Source organism: Colius striatus, chromosome 14 (assembly GCF_028858725.1).
Source record: "Colius striatus isolate bColStr4 chromosome 14, bColStr4.1.hap1, whole genome shotgun sequence".
Taxonomy (NCBI): Eukaryota; Metazoa; Chordata; class Aves; order Coliiformes; family Coliidae; genus Colius; species Colius striatus.
The window spans coordinates 18,009,860-18,036,606 of NC_084772.1; the positions used below are offsets into that span (position 1 = coordinate 18,009,860).

The 26,747-nt window shown below is 43.7% G+C and overlaps 1 protein-coding gene across 2 annotated transcripts in view; it reads left to right on the forward strand.

Annotated features, from left to right (window-relative positions):
* The window catches only part of CMIP (c-Maf inducing protein), a 129,841-nt gene that overhangs the window by 88,224 nt on the left and 14,870 nt on the right, over positions 1-26,747 (forward strand). Inside the window, exons 4-10 of one of the 2 annotated variants that reach the window (XM_062007621.1) lie at positions 9,890-10,051; positions 11,188-11,229; positions 14,277-14,339; positions 15,021-15,101; positions 17,489-17,634; positions 18,213-18,317; positions 19,541-19,894. In XM_062007621.1, the coding sequence (XP_061863605.1) occupies positions 9,890-10,051; positions 11,188-11,229; positions 14,277-14,339; positions 15,021-15,101; positions 17,489-17,634; positions 18,213-18,317; positions 19,541-19,894 (953 nt within the window). The remainder of the gene's footprint in view (positions 1-9,889; positions 10,052-11,187; positions 11,230-14,276; positions 14,340-15,020; positions 15,102-17,488; positions 17,635-18,212; positions 18,318-19,540; positions 19,895-26,747) is intronic. The other variant, XM_062007622.1, reaches the window with a different exon arrangement.

Genomic DNA, 26,747 nt, shown 5'->3' on the forward strand with positions numbered 1-26,747 from the left:
GTCATTCCCAGGAGTGTAATTATCCTTCTCGCATGGTGCATTGGGTGTGAAAACCTAACTCGGAGAGCTGACACAAGCTAAGTGCCTTGTTAAGCTGCTGTCATGGGGGCCAGTTCTGTGTTATGGATGTTATGAGGACTCTTGGTGTTAAAAGAGCTGCATGAGCCTGAAGGAGCAAAGGGCATCGAGGTGTTGTTTTAAATTTCTCTTTCCTTTCTTGCACGGTTTTGTCCTTACATTTATTTCTTCCAGTGTAATTTGTGGGCTGGGTTCATCACAGTATACATAATGTGTTGGAGGATTGTAAACCTGCTGCTGATAGCCACAAACCCCCCTGAAACTGTGTTGTGCAAGTGTCACAGCCAGTATCATCTGCCCTAGTTTGTGCTGTAAGTCACATTTTCACCTTTTCTGTCACATCTTGTCTTTTCTCAACATCAGAAAAAAAAAGGTACCAGGAAACAGTGCTGGTAAGAGTGTGCCTTTCATTCTTCTGTCTTCATTCAGAATCCATTGCAAAACAGATGTTTACCATATTACCATAGCTTGATCTCAGGTGCTCTGTACTGTAGTATTGAAGGTGGGAACACCAGATGAGTCTGTGTGACCAGAGGTGAGATCCATCAAGGACAACGGGGTTGATGTGAGTGACTTATTTACATGGGACAGTAAGGTTGGCCATGCTTTTGTAACACTGATCCTCCATGAGGACACTAGCCTTGGGACTGGGAAACTGAATGCTGGGAGACTTGATTCAGTCTTGCACGTCACACTGCGTTTGCACAAAGGAGAAAGAAAACAAGGCAAATTGCAGAGATTTAGTGATGTTTTTGTAGGCTAAAGAGTTGCAGGAGGTTTGGGATTTTGTGCTGATATGGCACAGTAATATGTGATCTAAAACCAGGGAACAAAGTGATGGGACTGTTTCAGATGCAAGGGCTGCTGTGAAATCTCGTATCTCCTTGTGAGAAACTGGACAACTCACAGCTCCAAAGCCCAGTGATCTGAAGACAGAAATACCCTGCTTTCTGAAGTCCCTTTTAAGATGCTTGAAAGCATCACATCAGTACCCAGTATCTGTGCTCTCCCTAAGGCTTTGCAGCAGCTTTCCAGCACAAACACGTTCCTTGAGCCGTGCACATCTCTCTTGCTGACGACATTGATGATGCAGGTGCACAAGAGAGAGAAGCCAATTTCAAAACCATTTATGGTGCTGAAGTGATAGAAATTCAGCAAAGGAATATATTTGCCAAGGAGGAGAAAGTGAAACAGGTGGGTAAATGTCCATTTGGGAGGTTTTGCTGACTAGTGAGAAGACAGGAGGGCAGGAAAAGCCAGGAGAGCCCACTGCAAGCAGTGCAGAGTAATAAGGAAAAGGGATGACGTGGCTTTTTAATCTGGTTTGTATATCTGGGAAGAAAGAATTGCTTTGTGTGCTATCCAAGCTTACTGGCATTTCCCAGAAAATAGAAGGGGGATGAATTATTTTCCAGAGATTTTTTTTTTGTTAGTAATTGCTACAATGTGTAGCATTAGCAGCTGCTTGATCCCAGTTTGAGGTGGTTTCTCAGGTCGCAAGATCTTCTGATCAGAGTTCTCACGTGCCTGAAATTACTGGCATGTGTTTTGCAGCCTTGCAGATGAGACAGCATCCTGTTTTACCGGTGATGACCAGCTCTCTCATGCCTGAGTAGGATCTGAAGGGTGTAGTGTCAGGCTGGGAGATGCATTGGTTCTGCACAGCAGGTACTCTGCCTGGCTGTTCTCCACAGTGGACCTGCCCAGAGCTTTTTCTTTGGCAGACCTGGTTAAAGTGCAATGATGATAAGATTGTGTGTGTGTTCTGTTTTTTTTCTACACACTACCTCCTCTCTGCAGTGGCAAAGTCATTTATTCCCACAGCAGAGTAAGAGCTGGTGGATGTCAAGGACCAGGCTCCACAGACACAGGCATCGTCTCTGGAATATAAAGTGCAGGACTGTAAAGGTATTAGGAGCCTGGATCAGTTCAGCTTGGTGTCAGAGGCATTCTGTAGTGCAGTCAGTAACGGTAGGTGTCTACACAGAGAAGCACACAGCAAGGACTTCACCTAGGTGGCAGTTAATGTCACAGTGCTTGTGTCTTCTGCTGTCTTTTTGGTGCATGCTGAACTCCACAGTCACACGGTGCCTGCTGGTTTTTCCCCTGCCATGCACTGCAGTGCAGTTAGTCCACTGAAGGTTTTGGGAAGTGTGGAGTGTTTATGGTGTGCTCTTTTCATCTAGTAGTCTGCTTTTCCTTTTTTTGTTGTTGTTTTAATGGAACATGATTTTGCTGACTCCAGCTCATACTGCATAATCTCACATACAGGAGCACGTCAGACTCACACCCCTCTGGAAACTGTGGGTTGTGCCAGAACACTGAGATCCCGACGTCCAGACAGTGTTCGTGTTGAGCATTTGCTGCTCTGGAGAAAAGGGCCAAAAATGCTGTAGCAGGCAGCAGTGAGGTCCTGCAAGAGGAGGAGGTAGTTGTGCCTAAACATGTTTGAAACCTTCCCTCTGATGATGAGTCAGAGGCTGTTAAAGTGCCGTAGATCAAGCAGAGTGTCTGGCTCCTGCCCTAATTGTGTGAATCCAGCAACCTCTATGTGAAGGTTTTTCTCACTCATTCTGAAAAGGAGTTTAAAGCATTTCAGAAGGGTTTGTAAAACCCCCTCACCCTGCAATTATGACAGATTTTCCCCGTACACATGGGACAACCGTGTTGTTCAACTGTATTGAAGCTGTTGAAGTTTTTCCTCCTGCACAACACCAAGAGGAAAAGGTGTTACGTGACTTCTGTTAAAAGACCAAAGCAAAACACCCAAATGCCCGTGAACACCATATTCTAAAATATTTCTTCTTTTGGGTAGATTTTACATGGGATTTGCAACCCAAGAGCACAGCTGTGTCTCTACCAATGCTTTTTGCAAGTAGGGAGTGGCTTGTGCTTCTGCTAGAAATGTATCTGCAGTCATAGTGAAATTCCGCATAGCCAAAGCAACATTAAAAACAAACCTCGGCTTGGCTCCGGCACGAAAAATACGGAACAGCAGTTGCTGTGTGCAGGACGAAAGCTGATGTTTTGCCAACCTGAAGTGTAAAGCTGGTGCTGGAACTAGGGCCTGAAGAATGGGAGCGTTTGCCAAAAGGAAATGGAAGCAGGGATGGAGGGTTTCGGGGAATGCATCAATGTGGGCCGTGCCAAAAGCCGTGTCCCCTGTGGACAGGTCTGATTACGATAGTAACCGCATTAGCCCGAGTGAAGTGCAGCTGGAGCCACACTTGGCCTTTGGTGCTTTCTAGTTGGGGAAACGGCATCTGGCGTGCACAGCTCTGCTCCTGCATTTTAGGATTGGAAGGAAAGACAAGACACCAGCAAAAACATAGCCCAGTTGCTCTGCTTTGTAGTGGGAAGGTTCTACCAAAGATGACCTCTTCCCTCCCCACTGAGGGGGTTGGAAGGAAGCCCCAGTTTGTGAGTTGCATGCAGTTTTTGGAGGCACACACTGTGTTTGCACGCAGGTTTGCCTTCAGCGAGGCCCACACATTTAAGATCTGCTTGCCTAGCGTTTTTGGTTTTCTTTTTGTTCCCTTGGATCTTTCTTTTCCCCTTCCCATCCTCTCAACCCTGCCTTGTTGCTGAAGGATATCTTTGCAGTAGTACTGAGCACATTGGAGAGCAGAAACCCAGAAGGATGGTCAGTCAGGTGACAGCTGTGTGCAAAGGAGGTGGAAATGTATATATATAGATATATAATATGCTTTGGGAGCAAGTTCTTCAGTACATTAATGTCACAGCTGCCCAGTGTCACGCAGGGAGGTGAGGAGGTCACTCCGTGAGCACCCTTGTCCCGTGTCCACTTTGCACTTCACTTGATCCAAGCAGAAATGTGTTTTGTCCTCTTAAAATGTTGTTTATTTCAGCATTCTTTTACTTTGCAGTGGTACCATCCCAGTGGTATCTGAGCAAAGGACAAACTCTGTGCCTCTGAGAAGTATCTGTGTGGTTGTTCCAGCTTGTGCATTAGTAACAGCTGAACCCACACCACCACTTGCTGAACCCATTGAACTCTTGACGGCTTTGGAACAGCACCGAGTGTTTACGGAGTTTTGCATAGATTAATTGAGATCTAGAGCAAGATGAAGGGGAAGAAAATAGGTGAACGAATGTAGACTGAGAAAAGAGGTGGGAGAAGATGATGTGATGAGAGCATGGCAACAGGGTATCAGCATTTAACTTGCTTCCTATGGCCCCAGTGCAAGGCAGTGGTGCTTTTACTTAGGAGTGCCAAGATCTAGCAGTTAGCATGGAGGCCTGAGAATCAGAAGACCTCACTTCTGCTCTGATTTTGACTTGCCATATGACCTCAAGGAAGTCCCCTCGTTTTTCTTGCTCTGTTTCTCCTTCTTGCCTTTAATCGTCAAGACGGTGCTGTTGAGGGCAGAGGCTGTCACTTGCTGTGTTTATTCAGGGCATAGATTCAGGGGTGCCACTCAGTGTGAGAAATAATGGTCATTTTCTTGGGATCTTTTTTGTATGAATTGACAAAAAAAAGAAGCATTATTTAGACCTTAACTGAGTATCAGGAAGTGTCGAGGTTTTAACCTTTCCCTCCAGTTCTCTGGCCTGTGGCAAGGAGCTTGTGGGCAAGTGAGCCTCGACCAAGGTGATTAGATTCAGAGAAGCAACTGAAGCAGAGAAGTTGATGCCCTTCAGCATTTAGCACTGAGTAAAACGAAAAGTGCAGAAAACACCTTGACCTGAAACCATGATAGAATGCAAAAATTTGCTTCTGCTCTTTTGCAGCTCTTTTAGAGCACAGCACGTTAGTCTTTCTGTGCAAAACTTTGAGAAGGTTGTGAAGAGTTGGATTACAGCAGCATTAACAGTCTGAAGTTCTCAATTTGGAAGAATTTCTGTGATCTGGTCCTGGCTCCAGCCCTTTGACTGGAGTGAGAGTTCTTATAAACTTTGTCTGTTCACATGAATTGCTTTTTTCCCTTTATATTGGTAAATGTTACAGACTGGAACTTAGTTCAGAAGGCTTCCAGTGGATCCACCTGGTGATTTAAGCCCACCTGACTATCAGGGAAACTTCTGTTAGCACCAAGCTGTTCTTACCGACTTTTGTGATGCCTGCTCGTGTTAGAAGCAGGGTATGGGTCTAGCAGAGTTCTGGGGATGCCATGCCAGTCGTTGTTTTCATGGAGGTAACAAGTTACTAGCCAAAATGCCAGCAGATGGTGCCCAAGAATACATGGTACCACTTCTGGGCTTTGTAGGACAAGCCACGCACATGTGTTGAACTTCTCAAGCAACTCTTCCTGTTTCTTATCACACAGCGTTCTAACAAAATGTTCTGCTGCAGTGGAGAAAACCATTCTGGTGTCTGCTCTCTGTTATTTTCCTTCTGTAGATGTGCATCTAGCAAGAGGCACCTCCATTTTACGTAAGCACCATCAGCATTGAAGTGTAACACCAGCTTGGCTCAGCCATCCCCACACTGAGGTGGGGAGGACTCGTGTGCGGAGGCTGACCTTCTCCCCTTTGCTGGAACTACCCTCGTTGCTCAGCAAGAAATAAACAATTGCTGGCACATGCAGCCTTCCAAGTCAGCACATGTTCCTGCAGTAGCTCCAGCTTCTCCCACACAGAAGCGATGAGTTGTGTGCTGTTGTGTGCTGAGGAGCAGAGAGCTGGGATTTTATAGGCTGCTCTGGGCTGGGGTTGGCAATTACTGTTTTTAATGTAATCAAGATAGTATTTGCTGATGGGAAGACAGGTTCCCAACAGTACAGAACGTTTTCTGGCCACCAGAGGCAAAGCAGGGATGAAATTTGGTCGTCAAGGATTATCCTGCCTTTTTTTTGGACCGGGAGCACTGGCTGCTTTAAGATGTTCCTCACATAAAACAGTCTTGCTAGGGCTGAAAAAGGCAGTTGTTCCATGGCATCTGATTCTGTGCATTTAAGTCCATTTTTCTCAGATGTCAGCTACATCAGTAGTATCATTTCTGTCCAAGGAAATGATTTATGAGCAAAAGCTACAGGATGTGGCCATTATGGGATAGAAAAACATATGAAGATGTTACTTAAAAAACCTGCAAGTTTCCTAGGCTGAGCTTTCTATTCGCAGCAATTTTCAGGACCTTTTGACCACTGATGGCAAAAAACACTGCTTATGGATTTTTGTCACATTTGCTTGCTTAATAATGCTGGAAAAGTAATTTTTCATGTCTGATTTGCAATTCCTCCTCCTCTGAAAGAGGACTGAGACTTAGGTCTTGGAGTTTCTGCAAGACTTAATTAATTAGAGTGATTTGAGAATGAAGGATACCCTGTCAGTGTCACTTATTCTCCGTGCTCCATCTTCTGGCTACTTACTAACTTCAGTGGTTTTGCTTTTAAAGCCAGCAGAGCAAGATTCTGGAATGACACTAGCTGTGTGGTTCTGGCTGGTCAGTAACTAGGAGGGTCAAATTCCAAGTTGGCATGTGCTATTTTCATTCACATGAATTGTCATAGGAGCTGCTGCTTTTAGTGAAATCCCAGTGAAACTGGATTCCCACCCCAGTGTTTTTCTTGTACATGCTATCGATGCTGAAGGTTGTGTGAGTATTTTCAGCATCTTTCACACCTACATCCAGGGTGAATGAACTCCTCGCGTGTGTTGTGCTGCCTGCTCTCTGATACGGGTCTTTACCAGGCAGCTTTGCTTTTAAGCTCCTAAGGGATTGTTTCTCCTTGCTCCAGAGTCAGCGCAGGTAGAATGGAGCAGATGGCTGGGTGCTGGCTAAGTGCTTGCAGATACACAGCAAATTGCTTCTGTAACCAGCTGATAGGTTTCAAGCTTTAATGGAGGCTTTCAGCAAGGCGCTCGGCAGCGAAGAGCATTCTGCTGAGAAAAACAACAGTGTAACCATGGGCAAAGGTTCAGGATAGCAGAGTTCAACCCTCTTGGGGATGGCTCCTCTATTTATTTATTTATTTCCTGCTGCTTTCCCACCATCACTCAAGACCTCTGTAAGGTCGCTTGCAGATTACAGCTCGGAGTATCAGGGCAGCAGGATCCTTTGTGCTGGAAACGCAAAGCAGACACTGACAAGTTTGGATTTTCCACTTGCAGTGTGCTCAGCGTGTCTGCGAAGGTAGCTGTCCCCTGATGCTGCCTTTGAGTCACTGTCTGCCTGTTCTGAGCAGCAGCTCTCGCAGGTCTCCCTTGCCTGGCAGGGGATACAGTTGTCTTTTATCTATGTCAGCATCCTCAGAGTTTTTAGTTTTTAATGGACATCTCCAAAAGGGAATGTAAACCTCACTTGCTCCTCCCTCCCCTCAAGCAAGGGTGGATTTGACACAGGAAAAAGGATACTTGTGGTAGGGTTGTCTGAACACTGTCCTGTTGGGCAAGAGTTTCCTTCAGCGGCTGTCCCTTAGGCTGGAGGAGCTGCTCTCTGAAGTCAGGTAACACATCCAAGGAAGAGGCAGCCCACGTCAGGCAGGGATGCATGACCCAGCAGTGTAGCCCTCCTCCCCTCCCCAACCTCACTTTGTATCCAGCTTTCAATTTTGCTTTGAACTTCATTTGTTCATAATATGGGACCAAGGAATAGATTTCAGCATGGAAAAAATGTATCATTTGAGCTAGCTTTGTTTTGTGTCCTCAATTAGTCAGAAAGGAGTTGCTTCAAGTTACAAAGCTGGCTTGTGGCTTTGAAGTTTAGGTTTTATTTAGTGCTGGAGTGTGTCTAACAAAAAGACCCTGAAACAGGCACTAAATGAATAAGAGAAATTAAGCTCTGTGATTCAAGTTTCTGAAAGAATCCAAGAAATCTGTGATGACAGATGTAGTGCTAGTAGCTTAAAAATGCTGGATGTCCCTCTCTGCCCCAAGTTGCTCAGAACTACAAAGATTTTGCTCAGTTCTGAAACGCCAAACACATTTGATAGTGCCCACAGTGTGTGTTTTTATGTCCCTTTAGCTTTCCAGTAGTTTAAAATGCACAGGAAGTGTGAAGTACTGGCAGTGTGCTTTTGTACTTACATGAATTTAATTAGAAAGATAACTGGATTGTTTTATCAGCCAGGTGCCACCCTCTTCTCCCCCCTCTTTGACAATATTCCCAAACCCAAGGCATCTAAAATCTGGAGGGGGGGAGTGGTTGTTGCCCTCTCTCAGGTTTTAGGTAGGGTACAGAGGTGACTGTTTTCTACTGAGCATTGGGTCTGCTGCCAGGGTGGGAAGGAAGTGGCTGATAAGCAGAGAGCCAGCCCGTTCAGATGGTTCCTGCAGGGGCTGCCCTGGCCGAGCGACGGGGGAAATGCCACGTCGCGGCAAGGCTCCAAACCAAACCAAACCAAAGCACACAGACCCTCTGCAAAGTCCTCTGCCTTTATTACTCTGACCATGTACAGCCCAAAATGTCCAGCTGAATGCAGCAAGCTGCACCACATGGGCAGTTTTTGCAGTTCCCCTGGAAATGCTGCCAAGGAATGTAGGATCCGTTTTTAGTGCGAAACACTGATGTTTTCCTGTAAACAGAGAAGCGCCCAACCTGCCTTGTTTGATAAACCTGAGCATGTATCCAGACTTCTTGACTTCAGGGAAATAGATTTGCACGTGGAGAAGGGTGGAAGTGCGTGCGATCCAAAGAAAGCCCTGTGGTCCTGGCAGCTGCTGCCTGTCAGGCAGCAGAGCTCCGCCAGTGCCCGCCCTGCCCAGCCTCTCCTGCCTGTCGTTCTCGGGAGGGACGTTTCAGCGCTCGTCATTTCTTCCCTGAACTTGTAGACTTTCAGCAAGCCACCTCTGGGAATTTGGGGAGGGTGGGTTTTCTCTTAAAAAATACTATTTATAATACAAAGCAGCCTCCGTTGCAGTCATCTGTGGCAACATGGCTGCCGAGGAGGTAAGAATTGCCTTTTGCTTACCCAGCTGGTCTGTGGACGGGGCGGTTGGTGAAATAGCTCGGGCATGGCCAGAGGTAATGCAGGGTTAGGCAGGGGAGTGGGGCAGATGGGGTTAGGCAGTTGGGAATGCTTTTCTTGAGGGCGGAAATGCTGCTGCATGGAGGATTTGGAGACTTTACAAGTTTGTTTCTGTTGCAGCTGGAGATTGACAACACAACTTTATGGGATTCCTCAAGAAGGATAAAAAAAGCACCTGGGTCTAGTGGAATTGTTCTTAGGATGAACTTTTTCACTGAGAGGGTTGTTAAGCACTGGAATGGTCTGTCCAAGGCAGTGATGGAGTCACCATGCCTGGAGAGATTTAGAAGGCGCATAGCTGCGGTGCTGAGGGACATGGCTTAGTGGTGGGCTTGGCAGTGTGAGGTTAGCGGTTGCACTCGACGATCTTACAGTTCTTTTCCAACCAAAATGATTGTATGACTCACTTTTAAAATTCATTCTGAATGTGAATTCACCAATTAGCAATGTGGAACAAAGTATCTGTAGAATGATGATTTGATGGCCTCTCTCTCCTCCTCTCTTAATGACTAACTCCCTTTAAAAGGAAGTTTTGGAAACAGTGCAATAGCAAGCATGTGCTATTAGCCTGATGAATAAAGTGTTTCACAAGAGGAGATGATGGAGACAAAGATGTTCTGGAGTTTAAAAGCTTATTTAAATTTTTTTTTTAAAAAGGGAGTCACAGTTTTTCTCTGCTTCTGCAGAAGAATTTGGTCTAGACATGCAAGGTTTTCGTCTCCATTTAAATTATTTAAGTGCAGCCTTTCGGCAAACAGATAAAGCAACGCTCAAAATGCAAAGCAGTCCACTTGACCCCGTTGCATGGAGGAAGCACATATCCAGTCATTTTTTTCAAGGGTTTTATGGTGATGTCAGTGTTGACCCTTTTGTTTTTCTTGCAGAAGAAGATTTACAAGTACAAGAAGGTGCTCAGTAACCCCAGCCGCTGGGAGGTGGTGCTGAAGGAGATCAGGACGCTGGTGGACATGGCGCTGACATCTCCGCTTCAGGATGACTCTATTCACCAAGCACCACTGGAGATTGTCTCAAAGCTGCTCTCAGAGGTAGGACCTCAGCAGTGCTCCTGCAAGACACTGTTGCATTTAGACAAGAGACAAACAGTTAAAAGTTTGTGAGTGAGTTGTCTTTCAACTGTGGCCATGAGAATTCTGCCTTGGAGTCTGCTCGTGACTTCAGCTGGTTTGAGTGGAATTTGTACTTGCTGAGGAGAAGGAGAATTTGGCCCATGTAAGGTAGATTTCTAGAACCAAAACACAACACTTTTATCTTGAGGCTTTTTTTATGTTGTTGGCTATTTGTGGTAGATTAATTATGGGTCTGATTCATGGGTCAGTGATAAAACTCCCCTTGACTTCTATTCTATTGACTTTGCTTCTGTGACCAATAATTCTTGTAGCACCATGTATATACCAATAAATTCGTTGTACAGCTATTTCCAGTTCTGTCAAAGAAAAATATATTCCTTCTTCAGAGATATCTATCCTCCTTCCATAGCATCTATTTCAAATCGTTAACACGTCATGGACATGAAATGTTAATGCCAAGCAGGTTTTTCCTATCTTAGTTCTGACATGCAAAGATTTGTTATAAGCAAAAAAAGCCACTAGCTATTTTTCTTGCAGCAGGTAAAGATCTTAGCAACTCACAACTTGATAACCTCTGATGATGATGCTGCTGAGAAAGCCAAAAGCAAACTGTTGGCTGGTAGCATAGGTGACCTCCAGTAAATGTATTGGCTTTTACTGGTTCCTTGTTTGAAGGAGGAACGTCAGGGAAACTGCAGCAGTTTGTTTACTACCAACAAATGGTATACAACATCACAACAGTCCTCTTACTCATTTTTGTAGAAACATACAGTCTGTCTTTAGAAAATATTTTAAAGAAACGTATTGCTAGCTTTAATTTTCCACCTGATTGAGACTACTCTGGTGTGCTCAGCTTTCGTGGCCAGAGTGGCTTGAATCCGAATGTGCTGAGGGAGGAATGGAGGCTTGCACGTGGCAGATGTGCACCTTCTTTAAGAGAATTATTTTAATTTGTGCATTTTATTCTGAAAATAAGCAATTGCAGCCTTGTGCCTTTCTGCTTGTGTCTGGTGGTAGCTAAGAGGACTGTGTGTGCTGATGTGGCAACTCAGAGTACTCTTTGCTCATTGATTTCTTCCATCCAACTCTTTCAGAACAACAACTTAACCACTCAAGACCACGAGAGCATTATTGTGGTGAGTATCCCTCTGTCAAAATCTGCAGACAGATCTGTATTATTTGATAACCCTTTTGTTAATGCTTGCCTCTGCCTCAGTGGAGGAAGGCAAATGCAAAAGCATTTCCACCAGTGCTGTTGAACTTAGTCAGGATCAGAACCATTTCTTGTTTGACAAGTTTCCTTGTCAACTTCTAGGAAATAGCACAGTATATCAAGGGTTAATCATCTCCCCAAATGGTCTCCTTACTAGACTACACAGTGCAGTGTTCATATCTATATATGTACTTTAAATAGTCAAACCCATCATTTCCAGATGTGCCCTATAAAACCCTTAGGCTTAATAGTTTCCTGAGGGGCTGTTGCTACCATGTACAGAATGTCTCCATTGCTGATGGTATGTGGTGAGCAAGTGACTGTTTCTGTAAGTGTGGATATGTGTCACCAAAGTTTAACTCCCTGCTTACTTGATTTATAAAAATATCCTCTTCATCTATTTTGTTTTCTATAGGTTGCATTTATTTAGGCATACAAATAAGTGAATTGGATGGCAGCTTTCTTCCCTGTGCAACAAAATATAAAATCTCAACAATTTATCAGAGGTGGAACTTGATGCTCTATCACTGTAATTTGATTTCAGTCACTGGTAATTTCCAGGAGATTTTTCCAGCAATTCAGTCTAGAACCTCACCACCACCTGATCATATCATGTCTCTGACTCTCTGCAAAATGACAAGCTGGCATGTAGCTGTCAGTAGGTGTGAATTGTGTTTAACTGCTGCTTAAGATACCGTTTTAGCTGGAAGCAGTCACTGAGATAAGTTTCTGAAGTGGCATTTACTTTGAGATCTGCTATAGCTTTCATTTTACTTCAGTGCTGAGGGTAATTCAGGCCCTTAGTTACAACAAGTTGTTTTAGTGGAAGGATTTTTTTACTAAAATATGTAAGGTGGCTCTGCTGTGAGCAGGGAAGTTGGACCAGGTGACCTCCAACTACACTGTTCATTAATTCTGGGTGATGGCTTCTTCAGTTCAAGTCCTGCCCAAACCATTAGGGAGCCAGCAGTTTCTAAGCATTCAGAGCTCACTGCTGTTACACAGCTAACCTGTGCTATTTTTAGGAAGTATTGCTAATACTGTGTACTTATGTAGTATCTTAAAAGCACACAGTGATTTGCTGTGCAGATGGAACTACCTTTGATTGAACAAGTCGATATCACAACTGATTCCTTCCTGGCGAGGAAGGGGCAGCACATGTTGCCATAACTGGGCAACACAAAATAGCAAGTTTCTGCTTTTAACCACAGCATAAAGAAAAGAGGATCACAAAAGCTTACAGGTTGGAAGGGACCTCAAAAGATCATCTAGTCCAACCTCCCCCAACAGTGTCTGTTGTAGTTATTCCTTACATTCAGTAAGGACTAGGCTGCAAAGATGATGAGGGGACTGGAACATCTTTCTTATGAGGGAAAACTGCGAGACCTGGGGCTGTTTAGCTTGGAGAAGTCTGAGGAGAGAACTTCATCAACCTTTATAAGTACCTAAAAGGTTTATGGCAGGAGGATGGGGAGACAATTTTTTCTGTAGTGTCCACTGACAGGACTAGGGGTAAATAGACATAAGCTGGAACACAAAAAGTTCCACTTAAACACAAGGAGAAACTCTTTTACCATAAAGGTGATGGATCCCTGGCACAGGCTGCCCAGGGAGGATGTGGAGTCTCCTTCTTGGGAGGCTGTTCCTGTGCCCCCTAATTGAGGGAAACCTGCTTGAGCAGGGGGTTGGACTGGATGTTCTCTAGAGGTCCCTTCCAACCCCCACCATTCTCTGAAGCAATCAATCCCATTTTTCTTAGGCTGACAACCACTCAATTACATCTTTGATGCAGTGATCCTCTGGCAATTACCAGATGGCTATAAACACTTGGTGGTTTTACAATTCCTGACAGTTGATGAGTCCTGTAGCCAGCACTCCAAAAGATGGATTCAGGGAAGAGTGTTAGATAAGTAGTGAGGATATTCTAGTCTCATGGAGTAATGTCGCAGTCTCCACTAGTCTTCTGTTGGTGGACCACCACCAGAGGAGGAGTGAACAGTTGCAGAGGGATGGCACACAATGATGAACAGAAGCTTCACAAACCAAACCAGATCTTTGCAGATGGGCTTGTGTTTCATTGTCAAAATGACCCCTTTGTGTGTGAAGGTGGCTACTGTGAAACATGGTCGTTGTAAGCAGGCTCGATGGTGCTGAAATCCTTAAGGAGATGAGAGGGAGAGCAAAAAACAAAGCAGACTACTTTAGTAGAACTTCAGATGCCATCCAGATAAAATAATTCAGTTGCTTAATACAAAATGTCCTAGCTGCTGTGTGAGTCTTACTTTTAAATGGATACTGGGAATCCCTTTGGGTCAAGGCTGGAAAAGCCCGAAGGCACCATCACATAGAGAGAATACATTGTTCTAGTACCATTTTCTAATTTGCAAAGGAAGTAACGACAACATAAGTTCATTACACCCCCAGTGGCAGGTATGACCTCTAATGTATTTACCGAGCATAAGCACATTGGTTTGCGTAGCAACAAAGAAGCAGTGGTTGATCTTAACTTTCACAGAGCTAAATTTTGATGAATAGGGCCCTCCAAGGTAAGAACAGTGCCATGTTGCTTTTAATGAGTTATTTCTCACAAAAAGAGCTCAACCTCTTTTATAAATGATGCCTCTGTGTGTGTGGTGGTTTTCATTCAGTAAGCCAAATTCATTCTTGCTGTATTATGCCCTAAAACAGTTGATCTGCTCCTGTTTTCATTTAAATCATTATAAAAGATGTGCTCCTTTACTGTGTGTTATGCATTTACACTGATGTAGTTGAAGGCAGATTTTTCCAGAGGATTTGTAGCAGAGTTGTGCTTGAGCTTATGTGTAAAATAGACACAGCCCACCTCTGATTTCTCTTTTGTCCTTCTATTTTAAAAGCGAGCTGTTTATTTTAAGAAGACTATTTCCCTGCAAAATCCTTAATCCAGTAGCAGTCCTCTAATTAAATTTTTCTCCCTCTTTCTTTTTAAAGGCAATTGCCCCTTTGCTGGAAAACAACCATCCTCCTCCTGACCTCTGTGAATTCTTCTGCAAGGTATCAGAACAGCTTTGCTTTCTGGTATCTCATAGCTGTATATGAGTATTGTTATTTGAGGGAGTTATTGGCATTTTCTTCATTAGGTCAATAACCAATGCTATTAGATTAGTTAACACCACCATTGTGATAAATAAGTCTATGTCCTTAGTTCATCAGACTGCATAGTCCTGATCCTGTGGGAGAGTTAAAATCTTTGAACTCCTACGCCTCAGTCTGGGTCCAAGAGATGTCCTGCCCCATGTTCTGCTTAGCTAATGCCAAAGCCATTGAAGTCACTGTGTTCAGATGAGTTGATAATGTGATGCATAACTCCCTAATGGTATTATGTCATTGGGTAATGGCAGTGGGAAGATCATAAGGACCCGTTCTCTCTCCTGGTAAATGCATGCTTGTACTGCATTTTGCATCCTCTCCATAAGCTTCTGAGTACTTGGATTGTTTCAGTTTCAAGTCTGCTTAAATGGGCTTACTAATGGCCAGGTCATTTGTTGGCATTTGTCAAACACTCAGCATTAGCTTCTTCCTACAGAAATTCAGTCAAATTTCAGAAACTCCTCTGACTCTCACGTACTTATAAACCAATCTTAGGATCATATTGCTATACCTCAAACTTGAGGCCAGAGCAGATCCATCTTCCTGATTTCTGCAGCTCACAAAATGACTTGTTGCTCATTACAGCACTGCCGAGAGCGCCCGCGGTCCATGGTTGTGATAGAAGTGTTCACACCAGTGGTACAGAGGATTCTCAAACACAACATGGTGAGTGAGAGCACAGGTTATGAGAACTTGGTGGCATATTAAATTTCCTGCTGTGGTTTTTAAGTTACATAAAGAAATTTTGTTTCACAATGCTGCAGCAAAGAGTAGCAAGTACATGAAAGAAAATATTGAAGGCAGTTGACTTGACTGTGATCCCAGGATGGATGCTGTACCTCTGTAACTACACATTCAACTTCTTCCTGCTAACAGATAGCATTTTAGAGACCATCCACTGTGCTGGTCTCATACATACACTGCCGTGTGTAGCATGAACCCAGTAGAAAACAGTTCCTATTTCTTTATTTTTACAACAGCATTATTGTTGAACTCCTTGAGTTTACAGAACTAGGTAGAAAGACCAAGATGGCAAAAAGGTCATGTTCCTGGCTCTGTGCCTGCACTCTGCAGACATGTAAACATTTTTGAATATTCTGTAGTGTTGAATGAAATATTCTATAAATGTTATTCTTGGAGTCCAGACTGATGGGGTTTTTTTTAAAGCATCCAGAGCTCTTGAAGGGTCTCAAATTAAATGCATAGTGTAATGCTAGTATTTGGTTAGCTGTAGAGAATTGGATCTGTTTACCATACTTAACATTTGCAGATTGAAAATCAACATGAATGTACCACAGTGTGTAGTCAGAGAATTTACAGTGTCAGATATTAATTAGAGTGGATTTGGGACTTTACTGCTCTCCAGGGACTTCTGGACTGAATAGTCTTTTAGTGACTTTAGGTTTGTGTGCATGTAAGTTAAGTTATCCTTTAGGGGGACAGTATTGTTGGCAATAAACTTCATAACCTCAGGAGGCCCCATGCAATGCTGTGTGCTTGGAGCAGAAAACCTAGATGTCTGTTCCCCCCTTTGCCTCTAATTTGGTCTGTGGTCTTTGATAAGTTCACAACAAGTGTTGTTCCACAGTTTGCTTGAGGAGTGCTCAGCAACCTCTCAGTACCTTTGGATTTCAGCTGTTTGTAAGCTCAGCCTAAATGTTTGAATATAAGCACTATTCTGGGGTTTTGGTTCTGGTTTTTTGAACAAACAATTTTGATAGTGTGTTTTATTCTGTACCTGGTATGGTGACAGGCCGTCATATTATATTTAGAGAGATATTGTACTTTAGAGTGGTCGGTAATGGGGCATCCTCTCCATGATCTCTTGGACTTCAGTTAGGACACCTACAGAGCTTGAAAACTTTCATAAATGAAGTGCAACAGCAAAAGCTATCTTGCAATAAATGTTCATGAAATTAAATGATGCCAAATGATACACGAAGCACATGTGGTCTCCTGCCCTTGAACCAAGTGCGTTTGTACCTGCCAGAAGGATTTGTTTAATGATTTTAATTGTAATACCAACTGTGGAATCAACCACAGTCCCTTAGCTGGGTGAAGCTACCCAGGTAGCCATTCGATACACTTAGACTCGAAGGAGACATTGTCCTGCCTAGGCTTGTATTCATGTCTGTGGTAATTTTCTCTAGCTGTAAAACCTCAGCGATGTTGATATAGGTTGTGCTGTAGAAGGGCCTGAAGCCAAATGAAGTAACAGAAGGCTTTTGTGCTTTGGGGGTATATCTTCCCCTTTACAGACCACCAGTTCCTCACCACTTGTGGCATTTCTTTAAGATTTCAGTTGCCATTTGTTTTTTGAGGATGACACTTTCTCCACAGCCAGCTGCTTGAGGGATAACTGGAAGGGCTTGTTTGGCCTCAGTGGGCCTTGTTCACTGCTTGCAAATTTAGCTTTGGAGCTCTGTAACACCTGTGTAATAAGGTTACACCTGTGCAGATGTGGAGAAATGTGCTGTGGAATAACCTGCACCAGACAGCAGATTTTCACATCTAAAAATAGCAGGTGGTGTGAGGAGGTGCAGGGTTTCAGTTAGCAGGTGCCTTTCCAGCTGCTGGACTTGAAGAAAGGGGCTGTTGAGCTCACCTGTCAAATTCACATTGTAGCTGGAGTAAAACCCCTGGAGAAAGAATATCTGGTTTTATACCTGATCACTTACTGATTGCATGTCAAAAAGATTTTCTCTAATACCAGAACAGATACAATGTCAAACATGGAAGTAAAATATCCTTTTTGAGTCTTGTAAGCAGAAGCAAAAATACAAAACAACAAAAATTGCATTTCAAAATAATAAAGTGAAGTGTGCAAAAGACATGTAAGTGCAGGTAGAATATGTTTTTTTCTTCATTAAATACGCTTTTTGTTTCAAGGTGAGTGTGGGGGAGAGAGGAGAATGGCGTTATTAATGGGAGGAACATTCCAGCAGCAGGCAGTGATACCATGCTGTTGAAGCTGTGAGCATAATAGCAAAGTGAATTTGCATGTGTCTGAGTTGATTTCTTTTGAAACCTCACAGTTTTGATGTACATTGCAGGCATGTTTCACCATCTTCACTGAGTCTCTCCTTTTTGGACAGGATTTTGGGAAGTGCCCTCGGTTGCGGCTGTTTACTCAGGAGTATATTCTGGCTTTGAATGAGCTGAATGCTGGAATGGAGGTGGTGAAGAAGTTTATTCATAGGTTAGTTACATTTAATTTATGGTGTATTTCCAGCCCTGTGCACATGCTTTGCTGTGTTACTTCTTCCAGCCCTGCTCATCTCTTTACTGGCTGCTAAGAGAAGCTGGTGCTTTTGGTGCTGGCAAACTGCAAATCAATTAGAAGAGTCCATGAGCCAATCAATGTTGCTCAGGTCTCTGGGTTTTTTTTAAAACTGATTCTCAGACAGGGTTGGGCTTTTCTGCTTAGTTCCACACTGGGAGCAAATGGACTTGGCTGTGTGTACGTTCTTTTAAAACATTTTGACTCTCAGCCTCTACAGAGAGATTCCCATTAACTTTAAACCACATAATGCTCAGCCACGTGTGATATTTTAGGGAGACTGTAGAGATACCACATCAAATGAACAAAGAATGCAACCTTGTTGATGAATAGGACCACTGAGTAGGCATTTACAGGGTTAAAGTAACTCTGTTACAGCCCTTCTGAAGATTCTCGAGGCTGTCTATCCAGTTCTGGAACCCCATTGTTCTGCCTTTACTGTTTTTGCCCACAGAAGTGTTCCTCACAATGATGTAATCTTGGGTTTTGTTTTTCAGCATGCATGGTCCAACTGGACAATGCCCCCATCCCAGGGTCCTGCCAAATCTTGTAGCTGTCTGCTTAGCAGCCATTTATTCGTGTTACGAGGAATTTATCAACAGGTCAGTATGAATTCCCAGCTGTCTGCATGTTACTCCCTTCCAGACCCTTGTCACCTGTAAACAAGATCAGTGTGAGCATGGGTGTGGGTATGTGAGAACATGCCTTCTCATTCTGCTCACCGCTAGCGTTACACGTGGGAGTTCTGGCCAATCACATGCATGTTTTTATAGGTAGGTGACTATTTTTGTTACACTTTGTGTGCCTAAAAACCTGAAAGATGGTGAACCTTCTTTCAGTTGTACTCACTGTGGCATGTTTTGAGGCAGTAAGCCTGGCAGTCCGTTATTGCACATCTTTGGCTCCCATGCCTGAAGATGGAGGCAGTGCTGGGGATGCAAGGAGCTATGCGATTCCCGGTGTAGAAGTACTGTAGCCTGCAGTAACTTCCAGGACGAAGCTCAACAGCCATTGACAAGCTGATTTTGGCCACTGTTGAGATATTCCTCTACAGCAGAGTGCAGCCATAAGCAGTGTTTTTAGGCCAGCAGAAGACAAGAGTGCTCCACAAGAGTCTCTGGGGACTAAGCACTACCCACAGCAGTATCCATTTTGCTCCCTTTTTGCCACATTGTGAAGTGTATGTTACACTGAAACCAAAGGGAAGGATGAGCTCTTGAAGAAGGGGTTGTGTGGTAATCCCAAGCTGCTTTCACAGTGCTGTCTCCATTATCATAGAAAAATTGATTCCTGACTTACTGCAAAGTAGATGCCATGTGTCTTGACACATGACCCAGTTTCCAGTAGACACTGAGGGTTCTCCTCTGCTATGTTCCCTGTTTGTCTATGCCTATCTGACTTTCCTTATGGTAGAGCACGGACAGGGGCTGCTTAGTGTCCAACAAAAATTCCAGACACAAGGGCTGCAGACTGGGTGTGTGCTGGAGCCAGATACATACTTGGGCATGGATTCTGTTACAGCTTTGCACAACTTGGATGGGAAAGTTCACCTTTATACTAAACTGGCATGTCAGGGTAATGAAAAGCTCAAAGCTTTGTAGAACAGGGGCTGCAGAACAGTCCTATTGGAGTCCTATTTAATACTTTGAATTGATTTCAATATTCCAGTTGCACAGAAGGAAGCAATCTGGTGGGCTGGGGTGAAATGCAATGGGAAATTGCAAAAGACCTTGGCTTCTCAGTGTTACACTCTCTCTTGTGCTTTCTGCTGTTGTATCTGTTTATTGAAATTGTTGGGGGTTTTGGTTTTCTTTTGCAAATTCAGTCGGGACAATTCGCCGAGCCTGAAGGAGATTCGGAACGGCTGCCAGCAGCAGTGTGACCGAAAGCCCAACCTCCCCCTCCGCCTTCTCCACACGAGTCCTGACCTGGTCTCTCAAGAGGCCACCTTGACTGAATCCCGTCTTAAGCCTGTTATTGTCACTTCAAATGAGATCCACGTGGAAGTGGAGCGCAACAACACGGCTAATCAGAAGATGACAGCCAACGTTGGCAATGACAGCGAGCCCAACCTGATTGACTGCTTGATGGTCAGTCCTACCTGCAGCACCATGAGCATCGAGCTGAGTGCCCAGGCAGACAGGATCCTTGGCTGTTATGTTGAAATATTGAAGATGCTGTAAGTAGCTATTTTGAACAGCTCTTTGAACAATGTCATCTTAACAATGGGGGGACTTTTCCCACAGGCTTTTCAACATCTGTGGCCAGCAAGTACGTGGTTATAAATCTAACTCCAGCTCTAGAGAGTCCAGTCCTTGACAGAGACATCTGGCACTGCCAATACGTTCTAAAAATAACATCAAGAAAATGGAAACGGAAAGTTTATTGGTACAGTGAGCCTCAGTGTTATTACAGAAGACAGGATGTTGTTGCCAGTGGTTTCTGTTTTGTTCTTGCCCTCCAAAAAAAACCCCAAACAAAACCATTTGTCTCCTGCAGAGCTCTCGGGTTTGCCCGAGACAGAACTAGAGAAAACAGGTCTGTACAAGGCTCAGTGCCTGTGCAGAGATAGGCAGTGCTGCTCCCCTGGCCTCACAGGAGGTGGATGAGGTTAGTGTCTTTCACTTAGGTGTTCTCCCTTCATGTGTTTGCAGAAGTTTTATGACTTGTTCAGATTTACTTGCATTAGAATGGAGCCTCTATTTGCTGACCAGTTGCTTTAGCACAGCAGACTTGCATTAGTGAACAAATGCTCAAGTAGCCTTTAGAAAATGATGGGGCCACGGTTTCCAGGGAGACAAATCCTCTGAATATCTTCAAGAGAAATGTAAAATAAAAAGTTCTGCAGGAAAAGCTTGGTTTTGTCCTGAATAAATACATGAAAATGAATAACAGTAAAGGTGGACTGCAGAGTGGAAGCTTGTAATAGAAGTGCAGTAAAATAACCTAAACCAGCTTTGACTTTGACAGACAGCTCTGCTATAAAGTTGCACTGTATCTTTGGGCAAACTGATATATTTCTACATTATTATTTTTAAACAATGTAAGGCTTAATGAAGTAATAGTTGAGCTTTTTAGAATACAGGACACAGTGGGTGAAGTCTGGATTCTGCTGTGAACCATGAGCATGTGGCTACACTGAAGTCAAATGCAAATCTGAGTGGGAGAAATTAAATGAAGTCCAACTGCTGTGAAAATGCTCCTGCTGGGGAGGATTTTGTGAAAGTTTTGGCCCACATTTTAGGGTTCTTTTCAAAATACATAGTAGCAATTTTCACCATAATTCTCAACTCACTGCAGAGCTGGCTTACAAATGCATCATAAGCACACACCCAGATGTGGAGACAGGACAGGTGAATCCAAGATGCTGTTCCCATTAGACTCTTGATCAGGAGATTGCTGAAGGACATGTTTTTTTATTCCCTGGCCTAGCCTCTCCTGTCTTTAAAAATGCTTGCATTAGGAAAGCACAGCGTCTTACTTAGCTTCATCTGGTGACTTCTAAGTCTTCACACACCTAGGTGCCACATTAAACACATTGTGTATTTATTCCCATCCTTTTGACTCTGGCTGTTTTCTATGGACTCTCTCAGTCCTGATACTGGCTTGAATGCTGACTCACTAAGCACTGCCAGTTTTGCTTTCATCATGCAGCTGACACACATTTATAAACAAATTCACAAATGGGTGTGTTCTTCCTCACAGCCTTTCTGCATTTTAAACATTGGATATGCCAGGTCTCAATTCTCATATAATTTCCAACACAAGAAAGTTCTTTTTCACACCGTACTTTAAAATAACATCTTTATTTTTATGTGTTTGCTGTTTTTTTAAAAATCAAGCTCTGTAATAGCAACAGTGGAGATAGAAATGTGGTATTATTGCACAGGTTATAGGTATGGAGCAGCCTTGTACGCTTTCTCAGCTTGTCCAATAGCTGTGTCTAGTGAAGGAACAGCAATACTACAATATTGACACAACTCCCCTCAGATTGCCTTTCCAGAGCCCACACCCTGCTTGAGAAACCCCAACCTATGAGAATATAAAGTTTCTAAGACAGAGCCATGACTGGTTCCTGTTCATCCCTTGAGTTTTTTCAGACATGAAGCGTTAGTGCAGAAATGTCTTCTCCTGATTCTACCTCTGGCGTCCTGGGAGGTTTTAGATACCTAAGTTGCTTCTTTTTATATCTCAGTTTCCTTATCCATAAAATTAGGTTAAAGTTTTGAGTGTTGTTATTTAAGCTCTGAAACCAGTGATGGAAAAACATTGTAGAAGGGCCACTCACTCGTTAGCAAAAATGGAAGATAATGCTGTTGTGATGCTGATTCCTTGTATGCCCAAACTCTTCTTGAACAAATGCACTAAACACTATTACTGTACTTTGAAAAAACCCCAAGAATACGAAGAAAGAGATTTGAAGAACATACCAGTAGGAAGAAAACATTAATTGTAAAACAACTGCTATCCAAGAGCTGAGCTCTCAGCGGGCAGTCCCTGAAATAATGTTCTTGTTAATAACATAAATAAGTTGCTTAGCATTGAATTTAATTGTTCTTTTAGGTGTCTGACTCAATATCATTATCAAAATGAGGAAGTCACCAACAATGGTATTTTTTTTGCATAATTAACTTAGAGCAGCAGGGAGTAATATGTTTAGGCAGATTTTAATTATTGAAAGTCTCTCAAATAAGGATTTGTTACTGTATATTCAGCAGAGGACATTCACTTAACTCCTTCAGAATGCTTTTTGGGGGGGGAAAACCACTTTTAATATTGATAAAAATGTAACAGCAATTACCTAATAATCACTGTAATACCTCACTTTTTGCACAGAAGGCTAAATGTGCAGATTAGAAAGTTCATCTGTTATCACAGCACCAAGAACGTTTTTGAGCCTTTTTCTGATATAGTTGAGTAACAGAATGCAACTGTTGCATACTAAAGAAAAACAGAAAATCATGGTTTCAAAGATGTTGGCAGATGACCCAAAGTCTGGGCAGATTTTAAAGGGCGAGACAGTCTCTAGTGGAACGTGATATTTCTGTCCTGCACTCCAAAGTGAATCAAACTTCTGTGTCAAATCTCTAATGCATTCTGGACTCGGATAGTGTTATTGATGCCAGTCAGTGCCTCCTGAATGCTACAAGTCTTAAACTGGGGCGTAGAAAATGTGCTAAATTAATTGAAATCTTTCTGTTCATCATATTAAATTTGAGGCTCTGAGAGCGGCTCAGGGTTGTCCAGCTCTTGCTTGCATGTTAATGTGTCCATGCATTAGAGAATTTCTTGTACAGCCAAACTTGTGCTTGAACAGCACAACTGCAGAGAGAGAAATTTACAGTAACAGGGAGTGTGTGTTCTCTTTATTGGACTGGATAACTTCAAAGACTGTGTGTCAGCTGAAGGACCCCACCGATTTCCCTGGCAGCAGCTAGAGGATGGGGTGAGGATGTAAGCTGTGCCTGTAGTGAAGTTTGAATCAGCAAATAGCAAATGAAACTGGCTGCAAGAATAGTTGCCTCTTAGGGAGGCTATGGCTCTGATGATGTTGTATCATAAGCTGTCACCCTTTGTCTGTGTTGTTTTCCGTTTCCATGGCTGCCTGTAGTGGCAAAGGTCCTTCCGGATGCCCAAACGCCTGTAACCACTCTCTGGAGCCTGTGTGTACAGAGGAGAGTTGGCTCCTTTGGGCAAACTTATGTTTCTGTTTCCTGATGCTACCGTGCCAACTGTGAGCAGTGGAGGCCTTTTCTGTTCTCAGCAGCCAGGGATGGATCTTTCTAGAGCCTTTCAATGCTGGCCAGCTCAAAAGAAGGCTGAACAAGAAAAGACACCTCACTGGTTTGCAAGTAGCAGATTTGTGCCTTATATGACAGAGAGTCTGATGGGACTTTTTCTCAGCCAGCCCCAGAGCCCTGAGCTAAACCTTGTGTCATGCAATTCAGAGGAGCTGGACCTACAGCCAGGATAAAAATGAGTAAGGTACACGTCTAGGGGGCTTGGTTATCTTATTATCTCAAAACAGATGAGTTACCTAAAAGATTTTTGATCTTGTCAAGATGCTCAGTCTGGTGAAACAAACTGTCTCCAAGTAGTTGCTTCTTATTGCTCCAGAGGACTCGGGGCTCGGTGATAAGACCGACAGCTTTGCAAAGGCAAGCGCCCGCTGGAGTTTCCCCTGCCTTCTCTGCATTCCCCAATAGGTCAGCGACATGCTCCGAATATCCCCAGTGGATTCTCTTATGTCATGTTTACCAGGGTTGCCCTGGGCTGCTAATATGTTTTGGATTGTTTGCGCCGCACATGACATATGGGCAGGTTTTCATTTTGGTGAAAGGTGATCCCGGGGAAGGAGAATGTATTATGTTGGCAGGCCAAGAGCGATGATGGCCCAGAGGCAAAGTCCCTGTGCTCAGGGATTATTTAATTATTATGGTTGGCCAATGTTCTGGCCGATCCCTAAAAAAGGTCTGTGGGTAAGTAAAGCTGTGTGCAGTGGCAGGTGACTGCCCACACAGCACCCTGACCTCTGGCCTTAGCACATGCTTCCCGGGAGCCCATAGACTGGGCTTGCAGGTTGACTTGCTGCGCTGCTCGCCTACAGTTGCAAATCCTGCAAAACTCAGAGCCAGTGAGTACATCAGGGAGTGTTTCTCCCCCTCTGCTTCCTAGCATGCCAGTCCTAGCATTGAAGCCATGCGATGAGCATCAGCGTTCAGCCCAGCACCCTTTGAAGAGCTCCAAAGGGAGTTTGTCACGGGCCTCTCCTGAGCTCTCCCTGTAGCTCTGTGCTCCCTCCTCCTCTTGGCATGGCCTCTTTGTCTGGCTCATTGCAGTAGTTGTTAACTGCAGCCAGAGCTAATCTATCTCGCTTTTTTTCCCTGCTTCAAACACTTCTGTCTTGTGTTAGAGCTTTGAATGGACCAAAAAGGAAAAAAGCAACTGTCTGAAATGAAAGAAGAGAGCAGATGAGATGAGCACAGGCAGAAGGAAAATGTTTTTGAAAAGAGAATAGGTGGGAGGAGGAGAAACACCGTAGGCTTTTAATAAGTAGTTTAATTTTATTCTTGTGCTCTGTTTGTTTCATGTTTCCTAGCTCAGATTGAAGGGATTACAGGCTGTATAGATTTTAGATTCAAGTCCCACTCGTGTGACCAACCTGTGTATATTTCATAAGAGATGGTTTTCTTTCTTCTCCTGTTAGGAAAACGGGCTATGGTTTATTTTCAGTGCCATCTCACAAGCTTCCTCTGCAAATGGACGCCATACATAACGCCCAGATAGAAGAACAGTCAGAGTCAGAGACCGATACTATCCAATGCTCTCTGCAGTGTTTCACCCTGTCTTAGTCTATTACAAAGCAGCTTTTTTCCTCTTGCAATTTCCTTTGAAGATCAGCCATGAAAAATTGTTTGGCTCACATCATTACTAATCACAAGTCTCCAGATTGCTCAAGGACGACTTTCTGTGGTGTAACACTTAACCTGAGATGTCACAGGAACGAAGCCTCCAAATGGGTCTCAGCTTTTGAGCTTCTGTTAGCAAAGATTTTTAGGTGCTGTATGTCATGTGATGTGAAACACTTTCAATACCTTTAAATTTCCTAACTCAGCCTTCTGACTTTGAGGTCTCTCCTGCTCAGAAATCTCCTCTTAAAGTTGTTTGCAGCTACCAATAGCAATGCGTCAGGTTTAGAGTAAAATCAGCTACTGGCTTAGCAGGAATTCCCAAAGGGTATGTGTATTCAAAAAAAGAAAGAAAGAAAGAAAAGAAGACTGTTCATTAGACTTTTCAGTTCCCTGGGGCCTCAAGCGCCAGCTCTGAGGTCTGTGCATGAGCTCTCAGGAGACTGCACCCAGAGGTCATTTACGAGAAGCAGGGCTTTGATGTGGGGGCGAGTTGAGGTTTGGGCACAGCAGTGATCCCAAGAGGACAACGCTGCAAGACTGACTGCTTCTGGGGATATAAATGTTACCAGGAGGAGCACGTAAGATCTTGAGTACAGAGATGGATGTTTGGGTGGAAGTATGGTGCCAGCTCAACATCAGGCTGCTTCTTGTGGTCCAGACTATGTTCTCACATCTAACAGATGTAGTGAAACCCAGGCTGTGTGGATGAGAAACCTCTAGCACTTCTCGTGGCTGCAGCTAGAGATATGTTGTGTTGTCTATCTCTGACAGAGATCCAGTAGGTAAACAAGAGACTTATCAGATTAATCTGAAAACAGGTCAGAGTTCTGTGTCACAGACTTATTCAGTTTGTCTGTAGGTCAGAAACAACAAATAGTCTTGTGGAGAGCTATAATTCATCAAAGCTTTGTTAAAAGAATGCAGAGAGCTCATCTTTAGGTTCCCTTGACTTATTTCAGTTCATATGACAACATGTTTCACAATATCCACTTTACACAAAGTGGATAAACAACAGAATTTTTGATGGAGGAGAAGATTAGGCTGAAAGGCTTCTAGCCTGGGCAACTGGCATGGGCATAAGGCTTCTAGCCTGGGCAACTGGCATGGGCATAAGTTTGCAGTAAGATGCAGTCAATCATCTGGCCTAGAAAACTGGAATCCAAAGGAGAGGAGCAGTAACAGGAGACAATAGGCTCTTATACATTGTGTTCTACAGACATCCCAAGGAGTTTCACTCCAAGTGAAATTTACTGCAGTCAGTTCTGTGTGTACTTGGTGATATTAGCTGGAGGTAGAGTGGCCCAGTCAGCAGTGCTGGGATCTGGGCTCTGGCTGGTGGGTCCTGTGCCATGGTTTTGCAGGTAGAGTGAGATGATATGTTGCCAGATTAGCTTGCACTAGTCAGTGTGTGCTGTAAAGCAAAATATTCTTTTTATCCTAGTTCACATAAGCATCCCCTTACAGATGGCTCCTCATAGAGGGACAGTTCTGTAGACATTCCTCACTGGGTCCACTGCCCTGAGCTCTGCTGTGGTTATCATTTGTCTTTCACACTTCATAATTTTGATAGTGCTTTCCTCTCTGGTCTTTCACTCTTAAGCTAAAGACTGTTTAAGTTGA